Below are 24,269 nucleotides of genomic sequence, written 5' to 3'. Positions count from 1 at the left end.
CCAAATGAGTGTCAGCTTTCTCATACCAAGCACAAGGAGATTGCTTCAACCCATACAAAGCCTTGTTACATTTGCACACTTTCTCCTATTGTCCTTTCTTGACAAAACCGCGAGGCTGCGCTACATAAACTTCCTCAAATATGTCACCATTCAAGAAAGCAGTAACAATGTCTGATTGATGTACATCCCAACCCAAATGAGCTACCAAATGCACATAGAAAACGCATAGTAGTCATACGACAAGTGGGAGCAAAAGTCTCTTCATAATCTATGCCTTTTTGTTGTGCATAACCCTTTGCAACAAGTCGAGCCTTATGGCGATCGATCTCACCATCTGGCTTGCGTTTCAACTTGTAAACCCACTTCGTACCAATGGCCTTTTTTCCAGGAGGCAAATCACATAAAGTCCATGTGTCATTTTCTATAAGTGCATCATATTTTGATTGCATGGCAGCCATCCAATTTCCTGAATTTTGTGCTTCACCAAAAGTCAGAGGCTCCTCAACATCATGTAAGCTAGACACAGCCAAACCATAACAATCTGATGCATAAGATGCATGGCAAGAGCCTGAACGAGTACGACTAGACAAAGGTGCATCCAATTTACTGTCACGCAAAGTGTACACCAGCCATTTTGGCATACCTCTAGCCTACTCATTTTCAGCCCTTTCCTCATCAAGTACATCATCTACATCTGCATCAGTAATAGGCTGATCTAGAACATTTTCAGAAACCCCCATAGGCTGTACATTTGCCTCATTGGAATTTACATTCGTATTTCCACCACTGAAAAGAGGCAACAAAGTGTCATAAATGTCCTGTGAGCTTACATTACTGTCTCTAGTACATGACAGCAAGGGCTGAACAGAATCTTCCACAAACACTACATCCCGAGAGACTAGAATACGTTTTGTTTGCGGATGATACAACCTGTAACCTTTGCTTTCAGCACTATAATCAACAAAAATACATTTGACAGCCTTATCATCCAATTTTTTGCGTTGCACTTGTGGCACCAAAGCATATGCCAAACAGCCAAAAACACGCATGTGCTCAATAGAAGTCTTTCTATCATGCCATGCTTCATATGGAGTAATAGACTGCAAAGCTTTTGTAGGACACCTGTTAAGTACATAAGTGGCACACATAATGGCCTCAAGCCAAAAAGAATGCGGCAAAGCTTGACTTTTGACCATACATCGTGCCATTTCCGTTAGTGACCTGTTTTTCCTCTCAGCAACACCATTTTGTTGAGGTGTATAAGGCACTGTACATTGGTGTTTTATCCCACGACTAGCCAGAAATGCATTAAATTCATGAGACATATACTCCCCCCCTCGATCAGAACGGAGGGTGCCCATAGTACATTTCAAGACATTTTCAGCCATAGCCAGAAATTGTTTGAAGCACATAAAAACTTCGGACTTCGCTTTAAGCCGAAATACCCATGCATGCCTGGAGTAATCATTAATGAAAGTCACGAAGTACAGGTAATTGCCCAAGGACGGAGTTTGCATTGGCCCACAAACATCACTATGCACAAGCTGCAACCTGCATGTGGCCCGAACTGAACCATCCTTTGGAAACTTAGAACGCTGCATCTTACCCAAAATACAGCCTTCACAAACATGTTTGATAGGTGCTTCAAGAGGCGGCAAAGAAGCAACCATATCAGATTTCTGCAAACGTAGTAAACTTGCAAAATTCAGATGGCCAAAACGTGCATGCCAAAGTTTTGCATCTGAAATAGCCCTTGAATCTGCAATAGCATTTGCAAAATTTTGTCCACACTTGTCATACAAAGTGAGCTTATACAGCCCACGGCACAAAAGCCCAGATGCAACAATTTCATCACCAAAACTGAGATCATGAACTGTACATCTGTCATCCACAAATTTGACTACAAGTCCAAGTCTAGCAAGTGCAGATACAAACAAGAGATTCTTCTTGATCCCAGGTACATAAAGTGCATCAACAAGTGTGAAAGAACTGCCATTAGCAGCAGTAAGCACAATCTTTCCAACTCCCTGAACTGGATAAGAGGCATTGTTGGCACAAGTGACTGAATTCCCATGAGGGACAGACTCGAGAGAGGCAAACAATTCACGATGTGAGGTAATGTGCTTTGTAGCACCATTGTCGAAATACCACACATGTGAATCTGTAGCAACTGACAAGCATGCATCATGGACAGCTGGATTGTAAGTGCACTTTGCGCTAAAAGCCCATTCTGCATCAACATCAGCAACACAGTCTCCTTTCAGAGAAGACTCAACAATGGTTGCATTTGTAGTGGAACCAGCATTTGCAGTGGAACCACCCTCTTTCTTCTCAGCCTCTTTGGCCTTCAACTTAGGACACGACTTGATCAAGTGATCATTGGCTTTACAATAATGGCAACGCATCTTCTTTTTGCCCTTATCACCAGAATTGCCAGACGAAGTACTGCCAGTAGAAGCATTAGGAACATAATTTTTGCCACTCGCAGCAAAACCATAAGAAGTGGCTGCATTATTGTTACCACCCTTTCTTTGAGAAGCAATAAAAGCCTGTTCAACTGCACGCTGCCTAGCCCTGTTTTTTCTAGAAAGTGACTCTTGCAACAGCAATGTCCATAATGCATCAAACTTGACAACTTCAGGATTTCCTTGGGTCATCAGTCTCCAAGTACTAGCAAAAGTCTGGTAGGAATCTGGTAAGGCATCAAGAACAGTCTGCACAAGGGAACTGACTGAAATGACTTACCTGCAGAAATAAGCTGCTCATTCATATCCTTGACACTAGCAAGGAAAGTGTCCATATCATCTTCCTCATGCATAATCTTCCACTCCAGCTCTTTACGCAGCAAAGCAATTTTAGCCTCATTGCGGCTTGCATAAAGACCTGCTAAAATATCCCAAGCCTGTTTTGCAGATTTTGTTGAACGGATGTGAGGAACAATGGTGCGCTTCACAGACAACGCAAGCAATGCATGAGCCTGCTCATCCTTAACATCCCAACGAGCTTGTTGTGCCGTAGGCAAAACAACTCTAACGGCTGCAATCCTTGCAACAAGACCTGCAACATCCTCAACATCGCCTACATCCTCAGAACCAGAACGTACATCAATGCCCTGTACAATGTTCCAGACACCCTTTGACACAAGAACATGTTGCATCATATAAGCCCACATAGGGTACTTGTCCCCATCCAACCTGTCCTCAACAGCAAACATCTTGAACACATCTGTGTTGTTGTTGTCAGCCATGGTAAATGCTGCACCTGATTTGAAAACTACCTGAAAATAGGAGAAACGGAGCGGGAACAACATGTGCTATATAGCACAAAGCGTAGAAGACTATAAGGCACTTGTTATGCAGACAACAGCACTGACAGAAATTCTGCACAAAATGACGAAACAGCATGTGCAGTACTGCCTGTAGTGGAAACGGAGGCCGAAATGAGCCCAAATCAAAATTCTGAGCAGACCAAGCTCTTCGAGCTTGCCCAAAATTTTTGTCGACCTGCGAACGCTCGCCAAAGCTCACTGAAATCGGAGAAAGTGAGCAGGCGTGTGCTGGAGCAGCTAGCGACTAAGCCCGGGAGGACGTGACCTGCTCTAATACCAATTGTTGGAATTAGGGTTGCAGAGAAACACACACAGCTTGGAGAGGACGAAGGAAGCTCAAGGCACACAATAGAGAGTGTGTTACTTAGTGTGCAATGGAAAGATAGATAGCCCTAGAGTGATGGGCGTATATACAATGCACGGGGGAAAAAACCTCCTAAAGAGGGAAAAAATGCCCCGGCGGTCCTAGTGTGTTCACACACATCACTACCACATGTATATGGTAACAATGCGAACCTTGTGCTCTTGCAGATATTCGTGCATACGTACTAACTCATGTGGTCCAAAGGTTTGTTTCCACATGGAAGCTATGAGACAGCATTCATGCACCACCTCAGTGTGTGTTACTTCCACTATGGAGAATTTTGAGGAAGACTCAAGAGGCAGTAGTTGCACCGTGTGCACTGCTTTCTCCTTCCCCTGAGTAGCAGATTTCCCCTTGGGACAATCCTTTTTGCCATGGCCTCTTCCTAAGCATTGAAAACATAGCTTCTCTTTCTTGGCTTTATCAAAATCCTCAGGAGAGAGAGGACCCTGGACCCCTTGGGTTTTTTAGATGCATGTGAATTAGCAACTAGAAATTTTCTTTTATTGTGTCCGTACTGAGTGCGTGTATTACCATGTAAACTACTATTATGTGTTTTCTTATCAGTCATCATGAATATGTGCTTTCACTATGGCTTCCTCAACTGTTTTAGGGTCCTGGGTCTTGACATACTTCTTAAGTTCTGGAGTCAAACCTTGTATGAACCCTCGTACTTGTTGAAAGGTATCCAGGCCTTCCAACTTGAGGATGACGTCCCGATAGTGAGAGTATATTCAAGGAGTGATGGATATTGGCGCATGGAACACATGTCCCAAGCGGTCCAATTCCGATCGTCCTCGTTTGTAGGAAAAAATTCCTTGCTAAACATTGCTTCAAAGGCTGCCCAACTCTGTGGTATGATGTTCTTCTCCTTGAGAGACATCCACCATTTTTAGGCCTTGCCTTCCAGAGTTAAGCTTGTTTGCAGAGCTCTAACTGCATCCGGAGTACGCCGTAAGGCGTGAATTCCATCCCATTTACTGAGAAAGATGTTCACTGCATCCTTATTGCGGTCTCGGTCTTCGCCCTTGAAAACTGGTGGTTTAAAGTTCTTTAACAAGTCATCTACCTCTTTGGTAGTGAGAGTATGCAGTGTTTCATTAACTGGGCCTTGCCCTTGTGTTCCAACGTGCTCATGCATGTGGGTGTCAGCAGGACTCTTAGACTGTTGTTGCATTAATTGAATGACTAATGTGGAAATTTTAGTAACATTTTCATTTAAAGCCTTAAAATTTTCATCCATGACTGTCATGCGTGTTTGAAGTGCACGAAATTCTTGAATATCGAGCAATTCATAAGTATCTTCTCCTGTCGTAGCGTCGCCGGTACTCTCCTTGAGAGGATCCGGCCGCGAGCCATTGGTGGAACCAAAGTTGGTCTGTGCAGGAACGCGCTCTATACCGAGCTATGGGTGCTAGCATGCGCATGGCACACGGATAAAGGAGGAATGAAGGCCTTGGGAGAGCATGTCGTGACAAAAGTGTATGTCTAACGCGGTTTTTTAAGCCAAACATGGCCCCAGAATGGTCCAGTTGGAAAAGCAAATAAAGGTGCCTGAAATGCTGAGTCAGTGTTCTAGAATGTGGTCTTTGAGCTGCTTTAGGCCCGCCCGTCCAAACAGCTCGTCAAATGAAGTCCGGGTGTGAAAGATATACCAGTCCAAAGATGGAAGGCTTCGCAGGTCCCGACGGGCAGAGCAGGTACAGACAAGTGGCCAAAACTTAGATAAGTGGATACACATTGTAAAGCTCAAGTTGTGAAGCATGTCCGTCTTTTCGGTTTGCCATTCGAAGCTCAAACGGGCAAGTTATGGCCTGAGGAATATTTGCCGGGGGTCGGGTACGTGCTCACTGGGCCACGTTGGGTAGGCTCGTCGACAGGCATGTTTTTAGGGCTCGCCAAGATTCTGAAAGATCGCATGGAAGGTGGGGAGTTAGCCGAAATTTATGGCTCACAGATCAAAGTCGTGGGCGTTGAGATGGGCCCAATTCGAATTGGCATAATCATGGCGGGAAGGGGTCGGATGGTTTTCCCCATTTTGGCATGTGTTTTCTGAGGCCATGGTACCAAATGGTGGGGAAGCACGAGGGAGCAGGTACAGATAGGTGGATCTCTCATGTGGCATGAGTGAAGAAATTGTTGGGCAAACTCGAGCACCGACGACATTGAAATAAAATGCTTAAGTCCTCTTAGTTGTAAATAAAAGGAGAAAAGGGAAGGTTGAACTCGGAAGGAAAGAAAAGGAACTTAAGCTCACAAGCAAAAGAAAGAAGGAGGCTTGGATTGAGAAAGCAATAGCTCCCGGCGCTATTGCTAAAGAAGGGTTTTCTAGAAAGTGGGAAAAGAGGGGAAGAGAGAAAAAGAGGGAGGCAGCGTTTTCGAGGGGGAAGGAAAGGGCTTGGTTTTTTTTTTCTTTGGCTTTGAGTTGGGGGGAAAAAGGAGGATTTCATGTGCTGTGTGATCTAAGCAGACCCCCCAAGGGAGAAGGATCGCTGGGAAGCGGCTCGGAAGAGCAAACACATTGGGCAAAGGAAAAGGCCAACGAAGGCTACCAAGAAGGAGGATTTCATGTGCTGTGTGATCGAAGCAGACCCCCCCAGGGAGAAGGATTGCTGGGAAGCGGTTCAAAAGAGCAGACACATTGGGCAAAGGAAAAGGCCAACGAAGGCTACCAAGAAGGAGGATTTCATGTGCAGAGTGGTCGAAGCCGACATGTGTCGCCTGTGAAGCGGCTTGAAAGAGCGAGCGCCTTGCGGAGAAGGCGGCCAGCAAGGGCTATCGAGGTGTGAAGTTGCCGCCGATGCGAAGCAGGTGGTGAATTTCCCCGTTGAGGCGTGTGCCGACGGGTTTCGGTTTTGTCGAGGGAGGTGTGTGCCCCTCTGTATAAAGTGGCGATGGCCATAGTGTAGCTTGGAGCATGGTTCATGGGGTTTGTACATAGTTTCTGATTTGAAGGAGAAGTTGTCACTGTCGATTTTGGCGTCGTCTCCCCGCCTTTCCCCCTTTCTTCTTTGCTCGTCTCCAAGGTGTGTGGTGCCGGTGTGTGTGAGAGGGAAAGAGAGAGAGGTGTTGAGTTGTGTGCGTCCCCCGGGCCCCCTGTGTGTGTGAGAGGGAAAGAGAGAGAGGTGTTGAGTTGTGGAAGTGCAGAAAGTGGACCAAATCGGTGTGATCGCTGTTTGGTGATTGTGCAAAGCGTGTGTGCGTTGTGCGAAGTGCAGGCGAGGCCCTGCTAGTGTGAATCGTATTTTTGAAGGTGTTTTCGAGAGGACAGGGGTGCTGTGAATACCCTGAGCTATATAGAGGCATTTGTTTGTGTGTCGGGTGTGTTCCCCATTCCCCCTCTCCATCTTCTGGTGCCCCCACGGAGGAGCGCACTGATGCTCCTAGTTGAAGTCAAAGCGGTGATTTTTGTGATGCCAAAGGTGCGGCCTTTGAAGAGCAGGTGTTGCTAGAGAAGTGATGGCTTGGACGGGATTTCCCATTTTCACTGGGGTCGAAGATGCAGGAACCTGGCTCCAAGACTATGGATTGTTCGTGCTGGAAAGCGGTTTGTTGAGGGAAGAAGGTGCGGTACAAGTGTTTCCTCTCCTGGTTCGTGGTAAAGCGAGGCCATGGTTCGATGGCCTGCCTAATGAGGAAAAGGTGGATCATGAAGCACTGGAAGCGGCTTTTCGAAGTTAATATGTAGCAGATGCGCAGCTGGATGAAGTAAAGAGAAAGCTAGACGGTTTGAAGCAAGGCTTGGAAGCGGATTTTCAAGCATTTTTATGGGAATTCGAGGCCCTTTGGGGAAAGTTGATAAAGGTAACTGCTGCTGAGAATGTTGGGTTTTTAAAATTGAGCAAGTTTTTGGACTGCTTGCATGAGGAAGTGCGTGACAAGGTTGAGATAGACGGCCCGGGTGTCATATGAAGAAGCGGTGGCTCTAGCGAAAGGGCGAACCAAGAAGATTCACAAGAAGCGTGAAGCTAGACAGGGTTTGCCAAGTGTTGTGATGCCAAAGCAGGTTGATGCGGTGGTAGCCAAGCCAAGGATGGTGCAAAGAGAAGTGCATGTACAAGAAGAACCGAGGGTTATGTGGCTACAGAAGGACAGGATGGTTCCAATGCCGAGAATGTCAGTTAGGGCGGCTCCAATTGTGGAGGATGCGCAGGTGGTTCCAACATGGACAAGGGAGGTACTGCCAAGTCAAGGTGCGGCTTTAGAAGCTTCATTGAAGTGTGATAAGGGCGAAAGAGTGCAATTTGCAGATGAGGTTGAAGCGATGAAGCTAGAGGAGCTTCCCGAGCTTGAGACAGAGGACGAGGTTGAGCCAAGTGAAAGTAGCTCTTTGGATGTTGACACGAGTTGGGAGACTGAGTCCTCTCAGTCAAGGTATGATGAGTTTGATCTCTTGCAAGTGAGTGGAGATGCGATGAATGCATGTGAAGAGCAAGGATCATTGCAAACTGTTATGTTCAGTGGAGACCAAGTGGAGGAGCCCGAGCCTACAGGTGATGATATGGAGGTGAAGGTGATGTGCGGTGCCATGTTAATGGCCATGCTGATGAAAGTGGCAGTGGAGTATGCCATGGTATTGCAATACGTGCAAAGTTTTGCCAAGAAGGATGGAGGAACCTTGCCTATGGGAGAGGACGAGGATAATGCGATAGAGAGTGAGTTTCTCTCTTCCTTGATGGAGCATGATGCAGCAGTAGAAGAGATGCTTGAAGAGCAGGTGATGGAAGCCGACAAACAAGTGGTGCTTATCGACCTTGAAGGGCCAATTGATGAGGGAGATCTTGATGATGTTGGAGTTGAGTACATGGCAGGTGTGAAGGCGAGGGTGGAGCCAAAGTTAGAGGTGCTTCCTACGCAGTCAGCGCCCTCTATGACACGTGATGTGGATTCCAAGGCCGTGTCCAAGCTTTCTAAGGAGGTCTCTGAGTGGTGGTTGAAGGGGATGCTGATAAAAGCGGTTGTGCAGTGGGCGTTGAGCAGGTACATGATTTGTTGGATGAGGATCTAGCTTTACATGGGAGGGTGGATCAAGTATGTTACGTCTGTTTGGTGCAAGCGACGGTGCAGGTATGTCTTTGGATGGTGAGCACGATGGTGCTCTATTTGGTGTTCTTGGAGGTGCTTTGTTGCAAGCAGGCACTATGCCATGGGGTGCATAGAATAATAGAAGTATGTTGTTGGCGGTTTGGCTATGCAGTTGGCTATGTGCCCTGGTATGGCATTATGCAAGGGTGTTACAGGTGGACGTAGGAGACCAATACATGGTGTTTGACCCAGGCGGTTGATGACATGTAAAGAAGGGGGTTGGGCAACCCGCATGCACAAAGGCAGCGGGTAGCAAATGCCAGGATTTGTACATATGTTAGGTGGTTTTGTGATGTGCAGAGAGTTTGTTTTGGTGTGGCAGTTTTTAGTGCAATAAGTCTGTTTGTGGTTGAACATGAATGTTCAACAAGGGGATGGGCAATGATGGTGGAACCAAAGTTGGTCTGTGCAGGGCGCTCTATACCGAGCTATGGGTGCTAGCATGCGCATGGCAAAGGAATAAAGGAGGAATGAAGGCCTTGGGAGAGCATGTCGTGGCAAAAGTGTATGTCTAACGCGATTTCTTACGCCAAACATGGCCCCAGAATGGTCCAGGTGGAAAATCAGATAAAGGTGCCCGGAATGCTGAGTCAGCGTTCTAGAATGTGGTCTTTGAGATGCTTTAGAAGCTCGTCCAGACGGCTCGTCAAATGAAGTCCGGGTGTGAAAGATATGCTAGTCCGAAGATGGAAGGCTTCGCAGGTCCCGACGGGCAGAGCAGGTACAGACAGGTGGCCAAAACTGGGATAAGTGGATACACATTGTAAAGCTCAAGTTGTGGAGCATGCCGGTCTTTTCGGTTTGCAATTCGAAGCTCAAACGAGCAAGTTATGGCCTGAGGAATATTTGTCGGGGGTCAGGTACGTGCTCACCGGGCCACGTTTGGTAAGCTCGTCGCGACAGGCATGTTTTTAGGGGTCGCCAAGATTCTGAAAGATCGCATGGAAGGTGGGGAGTTAGCTGAAATTTATGGCTCACAGATCAAAGTCGTAGGTATTGAGATGGGCCCAATTCGAATTGGCAAATAATCATGGCGGGAAGGGGTCGGATGGTTTTCCAAGTTTTGGCACGTGTTTTCTGAGGCCATGGTACCAAATGGTGGGGAAGCACGAGGGAGCAGGTACAGACAGGTGGATCTCCCATGTGGCATGAGCGAAGAAATTATTGGACAAACTCGAGCACCGACGACATTGAAATAAAATGCTTATGTCCTCTTAGTTGTAAATAAAAGGAGAAAAGGGAAGGTTGAACTAGGAAGGAAAGAAAAGGAACTTAAGCTCACAAGCAAAAGAAAAAAGGAGGCTTGGATTGAGAAAGCAATAGCACCCGGCGCTATTGTTAAAGAGGGGTTTTTTACAAAGTGGGAAAAGAGGGGAAGAGAGAAAAAGAGGGAGGCAGCGTTTTCGAGGGGGAAGGAAAGGGCTTGGGTTTTTTTTTTCTATGGCTTTGAGTTGGGGGGAAGAAGGAGGATTTCGTGTGCTGTGTGATCGAAGCAGACCCCCAAGGGAGAAGGATCGCTGGGAAGCGGCTCGGAAGAGCAGACACATTGGACAAAGGAAAAGGCCAACGAAGGCTACCAAGAAGGAGGAATTTATGTGCAGAGTGGCCGAAGCCGACATGCGTCGCCTGTGAAGCGGCTTGCGAAGAAGGCGGCCAGCAAGGGCTATCGAGGTGTGAAGTTGTCGCCGATGCGAAGAGGGTGGTGAATTTCCCCGTTGAGGCGTGTGCCGACGGGTTTCGATTTTGTCGAGGGAGGTGTGTGCCCCTCTGTATAAAGTGGCGATGGTCATGGTGTAGCTTGAAGTACGGTTCATGGGGTTTGTACATAGTTTCTGATTTGAAGAAGAAGTTGTCACTGTCGATTTTGGCGTCATCTCCCCCCCTTCCCCCCTTTCTTCTTTACTCGTCTCCAAGGTGTGTGGTGCCGGTGTGTGTGAGCGTGTGCGTCCCCCGGGCCCCCTGTGTGTGTGAGAGGGAAAGAGAGAGAGGTGTTGAGTTGTGGAAGTGTGGAAAGTGGACCAAATCGGTGTGATAGTTGTTTGGTGATTGTGCAAAGCGTGTGTGCGTTGGGCGAAGTGCAGGGGAGGCCTTGCTAGTGTGAATCGTATTTTTGAAGGTGTTTTCGAGAGGACAGGGTTGCTGTGAATACCCTGCGCTATATAGAGGCAGTTGTTTGTGTGCCGGGTGTGTTCCCCATTCCCCCTCTCCACCGTCATTGGTAGGATCAAGAGTATTTTTCTCAAAATCAAATGTCATGTTGATATCCGAATCCATGGCGACACAGTGCAGTGAAAGAAGTACTCAGAAAAAAAAAATCCGATTTTGGTAGCACTTGTTAAGTATAGCTAACTCCACTTATGCGTCGTAGCACCGTTGTGAAGAAGCTTAATTATTGAAAGCTTCAGTGATTATGTTGCATGAACGCCAATTGAAACTGTCGCAATTGTAAAAATATGCAGGTTTCTAGAATTTTCTGCAATAATTGAGCGTATCCGTAAGTCGTGAGACTCGATGGAAAGCCGAGACGGCTTGTTGCTTGTGCCGCCTTGCTTGTGGGAAGGGCCACCAACAATGGCCAAGGCTCAAAATCGTTTGCTAATTGGCCTGGCCATGTGAAAATAAACAATTTTTTCGAAGAAACAAAATGCAGAGATGAAACGATGAGGAGGGAGTTTTTGTGTGTGGCTTGCTCAAGCAGGTAGTGTCCATGAGATCTTGGACACCCCCCTTCTTCCCCAGGGCGCTCTCGTCAAGCCCAAGTGCGCCGAATTCTCTGCACCACAGCCCCCTTTCCAAAACGGGAAAGCGTGCCCGATTTAGACAGTCCCCTTACTAATTTTGGTAAAAGCCTCACAAAGACCACGGTTCTCACCTAAAGGCCATATTTTTAGGAGCAAAAAGTGACCATGCCTAGAGAGAGAGAGTGAAAGAGAGACTTCCTAGCTAACCTAAGCTCCGATACCAGTGTAAGAACTAGGGGAAACTAGACTGAAGATCCTCCTCCCAACCTCCCATTATATAGGCGGGCTCCTAGCCCCTTGCCCTAGACGGATCCCCTGTCCACACTGTCTAGCCCGACCCTTGGCCGTAGTCCATGACCATCCTAGTTCTTAGGTGACAAGACCCTTGTCCTCACATGATGTGTTTCCCATATTTCAAAGGTGGAAAGCCTTTGTGGAGAATGAAACGGGTACCAAGGTTAAATACCTTAGATCCAACAATGGAGGCTAATATTGCAACCAAGTTTTTGAAAGCTTTTGTGCTAGCAATGGCATTTGGAGGCAAGGGACAACCCCAAGGAAACCTCAACAAAATGGTATTTCTGAAAGGATGAATAGAACAATCATGGAGCGAGCACGAAGCATGTGTCTACATGCAGGCCTACCGCTTGAGCTTTGGGCGAAAGCTGTAAGTACGTTTGTGTCCTTAATCAACCGGTCACCCTCAACAGCATTGGATGGGGGAGTTCTAGAAGAGGCATTGACAGGTAAACCAGTGAATTATGAATTTCTCAAAGTGTTTGGGTGTGAGGCTTTCATGCACATAGATAGAAGCTTAAGGTCAAAGCTAGATGCAAAGTCCCAAAAGTGTTTCTTCATTGTCTATGGAGAAGGTGACTTTGGGTATTGCCTATGAAATCCTGAAGATGGTAAAATATTTAGAAGTAGGGATGTAATTTTCATTTTTTTTAAAATATGTACAAAGATCACTTGGAAAGAAAATAAACAAAAGAAATAGGTGATGAGTACATGGAGCTTGAGGACGGTGAAGACTCAAGAAATGCAAATGGTGATAACGTGCAACAACGTCAACCAAATGAGGAGCCTCAACCTATTCCATGAAGATCCATAAGAGCAAGTGAACCTCCAGAGAGGTTTGTTTCTTCCTTCAACCATCTCTTGATCTAAGATTCTGAAGAGCTAGAATCATATGAAGAAGCTATGCATCACGAATCCAAAGAATAATGGATGAAGAGCATGCAAGTGGAGATGGACTCACTACATCGCAACCAAACATGGGAGTTGGTTGAGTTGCCTAAAGGTAAGCGGGCACTGCAGAACAAATGGGTGTATAAGCTGAAGGAAGAAGAAGGGTGGGAAGAAAAGGTACAAGTCCAGGCTTGTGGTAAAAGGTAAATCTTGAGCAAATGGATGTAAATATGGCATTCCCTCGCGGTGACTTAGGGGAGGAGATTTACATGATTTAACCAAAGGGGTATGAAGTAAAAGGTAAGGAGAAAATGGTTTGCAGATTAAAGAAGAGTTTGTATGGCTTAAAGCAAGCATCAAGATAGTGGTACTTGAATTTCGATCGGTGGATGTTGGATCACGGGTTCAGAAGATGCAACTCAGATCACTGCATTTACACAAAGAATTTGGGAGATGGGAAGTTCACCATCCTAGTGTTGTATGTTGATGACATGTTGATGCAAGTACTAACATGCAAGACATCAAAGACCTAAAAGAGGAGTTGTCTAAATCTTTTTCAATGAAATATTTAGGTGTTGCAAAGAAGATACTTGGTATGAAGATATCAAGGGACAGGACGAAGAAGACAATAAAGCTATCTCAACAAGATTACATCAAGAAGGTACTAGAAAGGTTTGCAATGCAAGATGCAAAATCGGTTTCTACACCTTTGGCTGGTCATTTTAACTAACTAAGGAAATGTGTCCAAAGACGCGAGAGGAGATAGCATATATGTCTAAAGTTCCTTATGCTGTAGCGGTAGGTTCTCTTATGTATGCTATGTATGGTCTGGACAAGGCCAGACATTGCACATGCAGTGGGAGTTGTAAGTAGGTTCATGGACAACCCAAGTAAAGAGCACTGGCAAGCTGTGAAGTGGACACTTAGGTATCTAAAAGGGACAACAACAAATGCTTTGTATTTTGGAAGAACTAATATTTTTTTGGAAGGGTATGCTGATGTAGATATGGTAGGTGACAAAGATACTCGAAGGAGCACTACTGGCTATGTCTTCACATTTGGAGGCACAACGGTAAGCTGGGCTTCAAAGCTGAAGAAAGTGGTCTCATTTTCTACCACAGAAGCGGAGTATATAGCAATGACAGAGGCAAGCAAAGAAATTTTGTGGCTTCACAGATTCTTAGAAGACCTTAGATTCAAACAAGACAATTGTGTCTTGTACAGTGATAGCCAAAGCGCTATCCATCTTGTGAAGAATTCATCCTTTCATTCAAGGACAAAGAATATTGAGGTGAGATATCACTTCATGCGCACTCTTTTGGAAGAGAGACATCTAAAGCTAGGAAAGGTGCATACATGTGAGAATCCTGCAAACATGTTTACAAAGGTGGTCAACAAGGAAAAGTTGAGCTTCTCCTCATCTTCAATCAGCATTCAAGGATAAGAAGCTAGTATGGAAAGCAGTCATTGGTTTGGTGAGGAGATCAATCTCCAAGTGGGGGATTGTTAAATATGGAGCCTGATTTACCTCTTGTAATTTTTTGTACTAAAAATGCACATTTGTAAGGCCCCCTTATGAGGAGAAGCCATCATGCGTGAAGAAAAATCACTCGCCAAAAACCAAAATTTTCACGGCCAATTTCGAGGACAGCAACTGGAAAGTGATCGGATAACGGATGGTCATTTGGCCGGTTGGCCGGTAGTCAATGGCCGGTTGGCCGATGGTCGGGAAGTCAATGGCCGGTGGACAATTTCAAAGGCAGACTTGTCTTCTCAAGAGCGGACACACATGGGCAGAATGGAGGGTCCGATTTGGACTTGTCTACACAAAGGCGGCTACACACGGCTGCCTCTCATGCGAGAGGGCAGCCCTTTTGGCCTATAAAAGGAGGCCATTTCTACACACATTTCATAGTGTGAAGTTGATGCAACAAGGTGGATGTGAAGTGGCGAGAGTGAAGCAAAGTGGGGGCTCTATTACGGGTATAATCCCTTTGTAACCTAAATCTTGTTTGAAGTACTAAAGCCATTGAGTGGCTGCTTTCCCATGAAAGCATCCATTGAGTGGCTGCTTTCCCGTGGATATAGCCCACATTGTGTCAGAACAACAGCAAGGCCAAGGCCAGGCTAGGCAGTGTGGAAAGGGAGTCCAACTAGGGCAAAGGGCTAGGAGACATGCTATATAGTGGGTGGTTGGGAGGTGGACTCCTAGGTTCTAGTTCCCCTTGTCTAACATTGGTATCAAGAGCAAGGTTCCTTTTTTGAAAAAGGCACAGCCGCCGTGGAGGAGGAACGCCACGCAAATTTGCATGCTTTTTTGTATGTCGAGGTCAAGGGAGCGTGGAACTCACCTCCTGTGAGGAGGACGATAGGCCGAAGCCGTGGGCAACTACCCTTGCAAGGAGAAGCCGCCAAGGTTGGACCTACACCAAACGGCGCCCTTGCGGGCTCTACGGCATCGCGTCGGGCGGGGGACCAAAACTTGACCCAGGGTCGAAGCCCGTTGCGCCCTGCAGAAGCGACCGCCATATCTTCCCCAATCTCCCCGCGCACTACTACAGTCGGCGGCCATGGCGCCTATGAAGGCCTTGAGTTCACATCAAAAAAACGCCTAAGGCCTTTGGCCTTAGGACTTTATTGACACAAGGGGTGATACACACCCCATCTCAAGCAAGGAGCTCCGATTTCAGGAGTTGGTAAGCAGTAAGCATCGATCCAAGGAAATCAGAGGCAGGGCCGGCCAACACACACACCCACACCAATTCCTCTGCGTACGAGATGCAGAAAACTAGAAATTTCATAAAACCATCTCAAGTGACGTTATATTTCAAAATCAATTACGGTCGAACGCATAATTGATTCGGCTACAAGGGATTAAGGAATTCCCTACACGACGGACATTTCGGATCGATTTCCACCTGGATACTATCGACTTTGACGGAATTAGCAAGGCTAATTAAACTTTGCAAGTGCTCTCAATCTCAGGTATTTTTCTGACTTTTCCTTGCACTACATTGTGTCACCATGGATTCAAATATCAATATGACTTTTGATTTTGAGCAAAGTACACCTGATCCTGCCCATGATGGCCCGTGGCCGGATCCCCTCAATGAGAGTACCCGCATTCAAGAATTTCATGCACTTTGGACACGCATGTCAGTCATGGATGGAAATTTTAAAGCTTTAAATGCAAATGTCACTAAACTATCCACATTAGTGATTCAATTAATGCAACAATGGTCCAAGGGTCCTTCTGACATGCATGAGCACGTTGCTACACAAGAGCAAGGCCCTTATAATCCAGGGCAGGCCCAACTGCTGATACTTTGCACACTCTCGCTGCAAAAGAGGTGGATGAGTTGTTGAAAAACACCAACCATCGATTTTTAAGGGAGAAGACCGAGACCGTAATAAGGATGCAATGAATATCTTTCTCAGCAAGTGGGATGGAATTCACGTCTTACGGCGTACTCCGGAACGCAGTCAGAGCTCTGCAAACGAGCTTAACTTTGGAAGGCAAGGCCTACAAATGGTAGATGTCTCTCAAGGAGAAGAATATCATACCACAGAGTTGGGCAGCTTTTGAAGCTATGTTTCGCAAAGAATTTTTGCCTACAAATGAGGCAAATTGGAATTGGATGGCTTGGGACACATTTCCATGCGCCAATACCCATCATTGCTTGTATATATATCTCACTATCGGGATGTTATCCTCAAGTTGTAAGGCTTAGATAACTTTCAACAAGTACGGGGGTTTATACGTGGGTTGACACTAGAGCTTAAGAAGTACGTCAAGACCCAAGACCCTAAAACACTTGAGGAAGCCATAGTGAAAGCATAAATTCACAATGATCCAGATGAAAAGAAATCACATAATATTCACGTGCCTGCTAATACACATGGTAATACACGCACTCAGTATGGGCACAATAAAAGGAAATTTATAGTAGCCAATTCAGAAGCATCTAAAAAACCCAAGGGGTCCAGAGGTCCTCTCTCTCCTAAGGACTTTGATAAAGCTAAGAAAGAGAAATTATGTTTTCAATGTTTAGGAAGCGGTCATGGAAAAAAGGATTGTCCCAAGGGGAAATATGCTGCTCATGGCAAGGAGAAAGTAGTGCACACGGTGCAGCTGCTACCTCTTGAGTCTTCCTCACGATTCTCTATAGTGGAAGTAACACACACCGAGGTGGTGCATGAATGTTGTCTCACAACTTCCATGTGGCAACAAACCTTTGGACCACATGAGTTAGTATGTATGCATGGATCTCTGCAAGGGCACAAGGTGCGCATCTTGGTAGATAACGGTGCTACTCACAATTTCATCAATTACGGATTGGTGAAAAAACTCCAATTGCCTCAAACTCCGAGTACCCACCACTACAAGGTAGCAATGATGAATGGACATGATACGGAAATCTGGGATACTCAAGTCCGCGCTGTTCCGTTGGAAGTACAAGGTTACTCCACATGCTTGGATTTTCAAGTTATGAACATGGAGAGGGCAGACGCGGTCCTTGGTAGGGAGTGGTTGCATAGCATAGGACCATCACTGAAGCGTAGCTATGAGCACAACAGCTTGATGTTTGAATCCCATGGCACACATGTGTTGTTGTTAGGAGAGAAGGATGTACCTTCTTCACCATTGATTTGTACAGCTAAGCTTATGCAGCTCGTTTTTAATAATGAAGTAGATCAAGTTTTCTTGTGTTACTCACTGTCTCATTTTCTCTCTACATTGAATCTGTTGGAACATTCCTTAACGCCGCATGCGTCTCTCTCATCTCTTCCACCAATGGCTACTTCCAAACAAGCAAACGGTACTAGTGAGTTACAGAAACTATTAAAGGAATTTCAAGATGCTTTTCCTAATGATTTGCCACGAGGATTACTGCCGACACAATCGGTGCAACATAGCATCGATGTGGTTGCAGGCTGTAAACCTGTCAGTAAACCGCCCTACCGTATGAGTTATTCTGAAGGAAGTTGCTGAGGTGGAACGTCAGCTTGCTGACTACGTTAGCAGAGGGTTTATACAACCCAGTTCTTCACCATGGGCTTCTCCTATCCTATTAGTGAAGAAAAAAGACGACAGTATGCACTTGTGCGTAGACTACTGTGGCTTAAATGCGGTTACAGTTAAGAACAAGTATCCATTGCCACGAGTGGATGAGTTGTTCAACAAACTCACTCATGCTCGCATTTTTACCAAAATAGACTTGTGGTCAGGTTATCACCAAGTCCGTATTCTACTTGCTGACATACCCAAAACTGCATTCCGAACAAGGTTTGGACACTACGAGTTCTTGGTGATGCCCTTTGGGTTAACCAATGCGCCCGAACATTCATGACACTTATGGATAGTGTCTTGAAGCCGTACTTGGGCAAATTTGTCATCGTCTTCCTCGATGACATTCTAGTCCACAGTGCTTCTGAAGAAGAACACTTACAACATCTCAGGTAGGTGTTCAAGTTGTTACGAACAAACAAATTATATGCCAAGGAATCTAAGTGTGATTTTCTGAAAGAAGACATTCACTATCTAGGCATGTTATTTCAGCTAATGGGCTATATATGGATCAATCCAAAGTGGATACAATCCGGCAATGGTCTTCTCCTAAAAATCTAGAAGAGTTACATATTTTTTTTAAGGATTTGCAAGTTTTTACCGTCGCATGTTCGTTAAAAATTATGCTAATATTGTTGTTCCCATGACGGATCAACTGAAAGGCAAAGGCAAAGCTTTTCAGTGGGGACCCGCTCAAAGCATAGTTTCGATACGCTCAAGGATGCATTAGCTACAGCTCCCATACTAGCTATTGTAGATCCTTTGAAACCAATCGTTTTGGAAACTGATACCAATAACCGTGCTATTGGAGCAGTCCTGTTACAAGATGGACGGCCAATTGCATTTGAAAGCAAGAAGCTTGATGCAGCTCAGCAGAATTACTCTTCTTATGAGCGCGAACTCTATGCAATAGTGTCTGCCTTAAAAACATGGCGGCATTATCTGTATGGTGCTCAGTTTGAGATTGTGTTTGACCATGAAAGCATCAAATGGTTTACACAACAAACAGATTTGAAGGATCCGAAAGCCAGGTGGCCAAGATTCTTCAAGAATATGACGCCAAGTTCAGGTATCGTAAAGGTCGATACAATGTGGTGGCTAACGCTCTAAGTCATACGCCGGAGATCAATTCTCTCTTGTTCGCCGAACTTCGTAGTGAATTTTTGGATTCTCTCAAAGGAAAATATGAGCATGGTGAAGAATATTCCAAAGTGTGGAGCCATGTTCAAATGAGAGATCCTTCTCACTTCAATGATGGTAGTGTAATGTTAACGTCCACACCTAGTTCTCCTCTATCGAGTGATGAACCACAGCGATGGACGCATTTCACCATCGACAATGGGTACCTACTCCATACGGGGAGAGTTTGTGTACCGACGGACACAGACACTCGACGCCAAATTCTTTATGAATGTCATGATAGTCCAAGTGTAGGGCACCCGGGTATTAGAAAAACTTATGCTCTCGTACGATGATAGTTTTATTGTCCAGGTATACATGGCTTTGTTCAAGCTTATGTCTTGCATTGCCAAAAATTTCAAGTTAACAAAGCAGAGCGCCTGAAAGCAGGAGGACTCTTACATCCTTTGGAGATTCCCAATGGAAAATGGGAAAGTATCTCTATGGACTTTATTGTGGGTTTACCAACCACTATACGAGGTCATGACTCAGTATGGGTGGTCGTAGACCGGTTGACTAAACTATGTAAGTTTATTCCAACCAAATCAACGATTAAGACACCAGAACTAGCCAAGTTATTTGTGGACAATCTATACAAGTTGTATGGCTTGCCAAGTAACATTGTCAATGATCGTGATCCCAAGTTTAACAGTCACTTTTGGAGGGCTGTGTTTAAACGTTTGGGTACACAACTAAACCTCAGTACAGCCGATCATCCAGAAATAGATGGTCAGACTAAACGAGTTAACCAAGTGCTAGAGGATATGCTAAGAGCATACGTCAGCAAAAAACAGTAAGACTGGGAAGAATACTTACCTATTCTCGAGTTTGCCTACAACAGTGCTAAGCATGTCACAACTCGATTTAGTCCTTTCACGCTCATGTATGGGTTTCAACCTAGGTCACATGTTATGGTGGCGTTGGCAACCGAAAAGCTCCAAGAGGTTAAGGATTTTCTCCAAGACCACATGGATATGCTGAAACTCACTCGTCAGAATGTCTGACAAGCGCAGGATCGGTATAAGAAGTATGCTGATGAGAAACGTCAGCAAGTTACCTTCGAGGAAGGAAAGGATGTATTTTTACGTGTGTCAGAACATTAAGAAAGTCTGAAAACTGGGCCAACACCTAAACTATCTCCCCGATATTGTGGGCCTTTCAAAATACTCAAGCGAGTAGGTGATCGTGCCTACAAATTACTGCTACCTACACATTCCCGTATTCATCTGGTGTTTCATGTGAGCCGTTTACATAAGCGATGACATGGGGATGACAATGTCATTGACCAACAGATTTTGGTTGATTTCATGGAACCTCCTACCTTACCGCATGAACCTGAACATGCTCTCGATTATCATGAGTTACGTACAAGTCATCATGTACGTCAACAAGCCTTAATCAAGTGGAAAGATCGACCTGAGAAGGTGCCACTTGGGAAAACATTAGTGTTCTTAAGAAGTTTCCCACTTTTGCTTTCGAGGACAAAAACTCTTCTTCAAGGGGGGAGTAATGTCAGGACAATGGCAAGGCCAGACTAGACAAGGGCAAGGCCGGGCTAGGCAGTGTGGAAAGGGAGTCCACCCAACTAGGGCAAAGGGCTAAGAGCCATGCTATATGGTGGGTGGTTGGGAGGTGGACTCCTAGGTTCTAGTTCCCCTTGTCTAACACATTGGGTGAACCACGTATATCATGTTCTCTCTCTCTCTCTCTCTCTCTCTCTCTCTCTCTCTCTCTCTCTCTCTCTCTCATCTTGTGTGTGAAAATATGCCTCTCTCCATTAAGTAAGCTACTCAAATATCTATTTAGCTACGTCCTATTTCCTAACATTGTAATAGCATCTTCTACATCTACCCTTTGCGAAATGGGTCTTCTCAAGCATCTAGAAGGCCTTGTTGCCCTTGTTAGTGTCTATGGTAACATCTGGTCGACTCTTCAAACGATCTCTTGTTTGATAAAATGCTCATTGACAACTCCTTCTCAAGTTGAGATTTGCGATCTTTGAGCTTCATCATAATCGAGGTTGCAAGTCTATTTTGGCCACTCTTGCTTCCACCCGAATGGCGTGTTCCCTTTGTTCCATCTTCAAAGGATTTGTTGATCGAGCCTGGCAGGAGACCTTGTATTTTGAAGACCTTGTATTTTGGCCCCCAAAACTACCTCCATGTAGGAGGGTTTAGGCGTGGGTTCCATCCCTATAGTCACCATGTGCACTGGTGGAAGTGGGTCCTATAACCTAGGGACCCACTACTTGACACAAGGAGAAGTCAGCAAAAAGAAGCTTAGTATGTGAGATAGCTTATTATGCCCTTGGCATAGCAAAAAAATACACTCTTATTGTGTGGTTGACGACGAGTTAGCAAAGTCTCATCGGTTGTCAACGGCTAAAAACACCTCTGGGCAATACGTAGATCCCCACCTCACACCCACCGCTTCCCTCTCACTGATAGCTAGACCTACATCGTCGTACGTAGCCTAACCTTACAAAGAAACCTTAGTATGAATACACCATTTCTACAAAGGGTTTCTCTTTCCTTAATATCTCTCTAGGAAAAGGTATGGTTAGCATGCAATCTCTATTTGAGTTTAAATGTTTAAAGAAAGGGTGCTCCCTCCTGAGTAGTCCTTGTGACTCTCCTCGCTAGGTGGACAATCCTTGGATACCTTTTGGAGGGAAGTTTCTATAAAGGAGAGTAAAAAAGGGAACTCCAAGATGACACATTTCTAGGACAATGACAACTTATGTTGGAAGGATGTGGATCAATTGGTGGTACAACATAATCTAAATATAAATGAAAGTATTTTGATTAGTAGAATATTAGAAGTTTTGTGCAATTGTCTAATGGTTGCCACCAGGGTAGAGCTTGACTTGAAAGCTTGGCAGTGGTCCAAGGACAAAAGTTTTGCACTTCCTAGTACATTGGGAACTTATAGCAAGCTAATTCATAAAGTAGATACAATGCTCTCCATTGATGCCCGCTTCCGTGCCTCTTGCACGCTTGTGGGTCTGTGCATGATTCTATCTCTCTGCTACGTTGGTTTTACTCACACACAAGCCTTTTGGTCATGCTAAAGTCGGTATAGACCATTGTTTCTAAAGAGAATCTTTCTATTTTATGTGAGATTGGATGTTGTCCAATGGTCATAGACTCTACTTGTATTAATTGAAAATACATGCAATAGGAGGAATCATTGATGCAAAAGAAGAGCTTCGCGTAAGCCGACAACATTCTAATGGTTGTGAATAGCGACGAATCTCTCTGAAGCCAAAGACATTTTGGTGGCTGAGAACATCACAATTTTACCTTTTTTGTAAAGCCTACATGTTGTCCTTCATCACACTTTGCATGGATGTTTGCAAAGAGGGCACATTGGGTTCAAAGGTGTAACCAATGGTGGGGTTGACGATGAGGGAGGTAGTGATGCTTGAGAAGAGCATGACCAAAATCTGCAGAGCATCACCTGGTTTGAGCACTGCGTTCGCAAAGTGGAGTTAATGTAGATGTCGATGACTTTGTAGAAATGCACCAGCTGGAAAACCCCAGCACCACCACATTGGTGGGAAAGAGGGCTTCAAAGTGAGTGGCCCAAGGGCCATGGCCTACAATGAGGAGAAAGAGGGAGGGGTTCTCTGATAAGAGGAGCGAGAAGCCATGGAAGAGGAGGGGGTATCTATCCTTGTGATTCACCAGGAAACTATGACTCTACGAGATGGAGCAGGATCTGATGGATGGTCCTAAGCACATCGCCGACGTAGTCACTGGTGGCCACATGGTGATCATCGCTCCGAAAGAGCCTCTCCTCCTCTACCATTTTGGACATGCGCTCTAAGAGTGCTTTGTACAGATCCTTTGCCCTTTTTGCAGTCAATTCAGCTAGTGTGCACAATGTCGAAGTGAAGATCTTGTGGGAAATGCCGTGCCATGACACCACGTCCGCAACCCGTGCGCCCATCTACTTCAACTTTGTAGGCCAAAAAGTTATGCTCTCATTGTGTACAATATTCAAGGGCCTGTTGACATTCAATATCACGAAGCTGGTATCCCACCCACCCAAGCACAATGTCGAACAGGCCAAGCTTGCTCAAAGAGCAAATGTGGAGATGGAGTACCGCATCTTGCATGTCGCAAACGTGAGCAGTGATGCCATCCACGGTAAAGACATTAATGTAATTGTGGCCACAATGGGCTAGGTGACAATAAAGTGTGACAGCATGACGCAATAAAGTGTGATGGCATGGCGCTCTTGGCCCAGAGCAGATGAAAGCCACTTGATGAAGAGGGTGATGTGCATGAGGAGGAGGGGGAAGAGGAATATAGTTAAACGTAGAAGAGGGGAAGCTGAGATAGTTCCACAAGTAGAAGAGGCAGCACATGTTGCCATAGAAGGGAGATTGAGAAGATACATTGGAATGGGAGGTGCAATGGCACGCCGAAAGCAAAGAGTACATGTGAAGGAGCGCACATAGCAGGGCGACAACAAAGGTTGTGGCTAGTAAGGGAGGGAGCATGGCCCTGCAGAGGCGCTCTTGCTCAAGTGCAGGTTGCCACTTTTACCTCCAATTGAGTGTCCATGCCTCCCTTTTAATGTTATTATTATGCGCTCTTACTGGAGGAAAATTCTTGCAGGTTTCCGCTTTTAACGTTATCATTACCATATGTTGAATATAACCTACATTCCTTTTAATCCACCAATAGGAAATTTTTGCTTCTCCAAAGTTTCAAAACTACTTTTAGCTAGCAAAAAAGAGAAGGCAACTCTATGGGCATGCCAAAAACTTAAGAGTTTGTGAGCTTAAAAATAAACGATCTATTTTTTTCATGTGAACTCTCTCTACACAATATCAATATTACCAATTTAGCAAAAGTTTTTTTTTTTTTTTTTTTGAAGAGAGTGTAAATTGAATATTAGAGACAAACAGAAAAGAGATACAAAGGATCCTCAGGAGGGGGGAGGATCATCCCCAGACAGAAGTCATATACAATCTTTCATTCTGAATCTGATTGGGGAGTAGAATCTGGGAATCACTTTATCCCATAGCTGCCATCTCAATGATTTTTGAAGAGAGGTAATACTGTTCTCCTTAGAGAAAACTTGGTTAACCTCAAGACACAGATTTGTAGCTATTTTGAACATATCATGAAGGAGCAGCTGAAATGGGAAGGAAGAGGGTTCTCCAAAAACAGCAGAATTTCTCTCAAGCCATATGTACCAGATTATAGCACCTCTCCATTTGTTCCATAGGGGAACATCTAGACCTTTGCAATCCCCCAAGAGAAAGTCTCTATATCCCAGAATCCTGTTAGTGACAAGCTTAGC

At 45.2% G+C, this 24,269-nt stretch overlaps 1 protein-coding gene across 1 annotated transcript; it reads right to left on the bottom strand.

Moving 5' to 3' along the window:
* Positions 1-22,153: 22,153 nt before the first annotated feature.
* LOC147463274 (uncharacterized) lies at positions 22,154-23,325 on the bottom strand. The gene is made up of 3 exons (XM_086496032.1): positions 23,062-23,325; positions 22,648-22,904; positions 22,154-22,438 (listed from the first exon to the last, which is right to left on the bottom strand). Exons 1-3 carry the CDS (start codon positions 23,323-23,325, stop codon positions 22,270-22,272), a joined length of 690 nt encoding a protein of 229 aa, XP_086352158.1. The 3' UTR covers positions 22,154-22,269.
* Positions 23,326-24,269: the final 944 nt, after the last annotated feature.

The sequence above is a fragment of the Adiantum capillus-veneris genome, chromosome 2, assembly GCF_014529385.1.
Source record: "Adiantum capillus-veneris isolate H3 chromosome 2, ASM1452938v2, whole genome shotgun sequence".
NCBI lineage: Eukaryota > Viridiplantae > Streptophyta > Polypodiopsida > Polypodiales > Pteridaceae > Adiantum > Adiantum capillus-veneris.
This window is presented reverse-complemented; position numbering and strand designations above follow the sequence as displayed.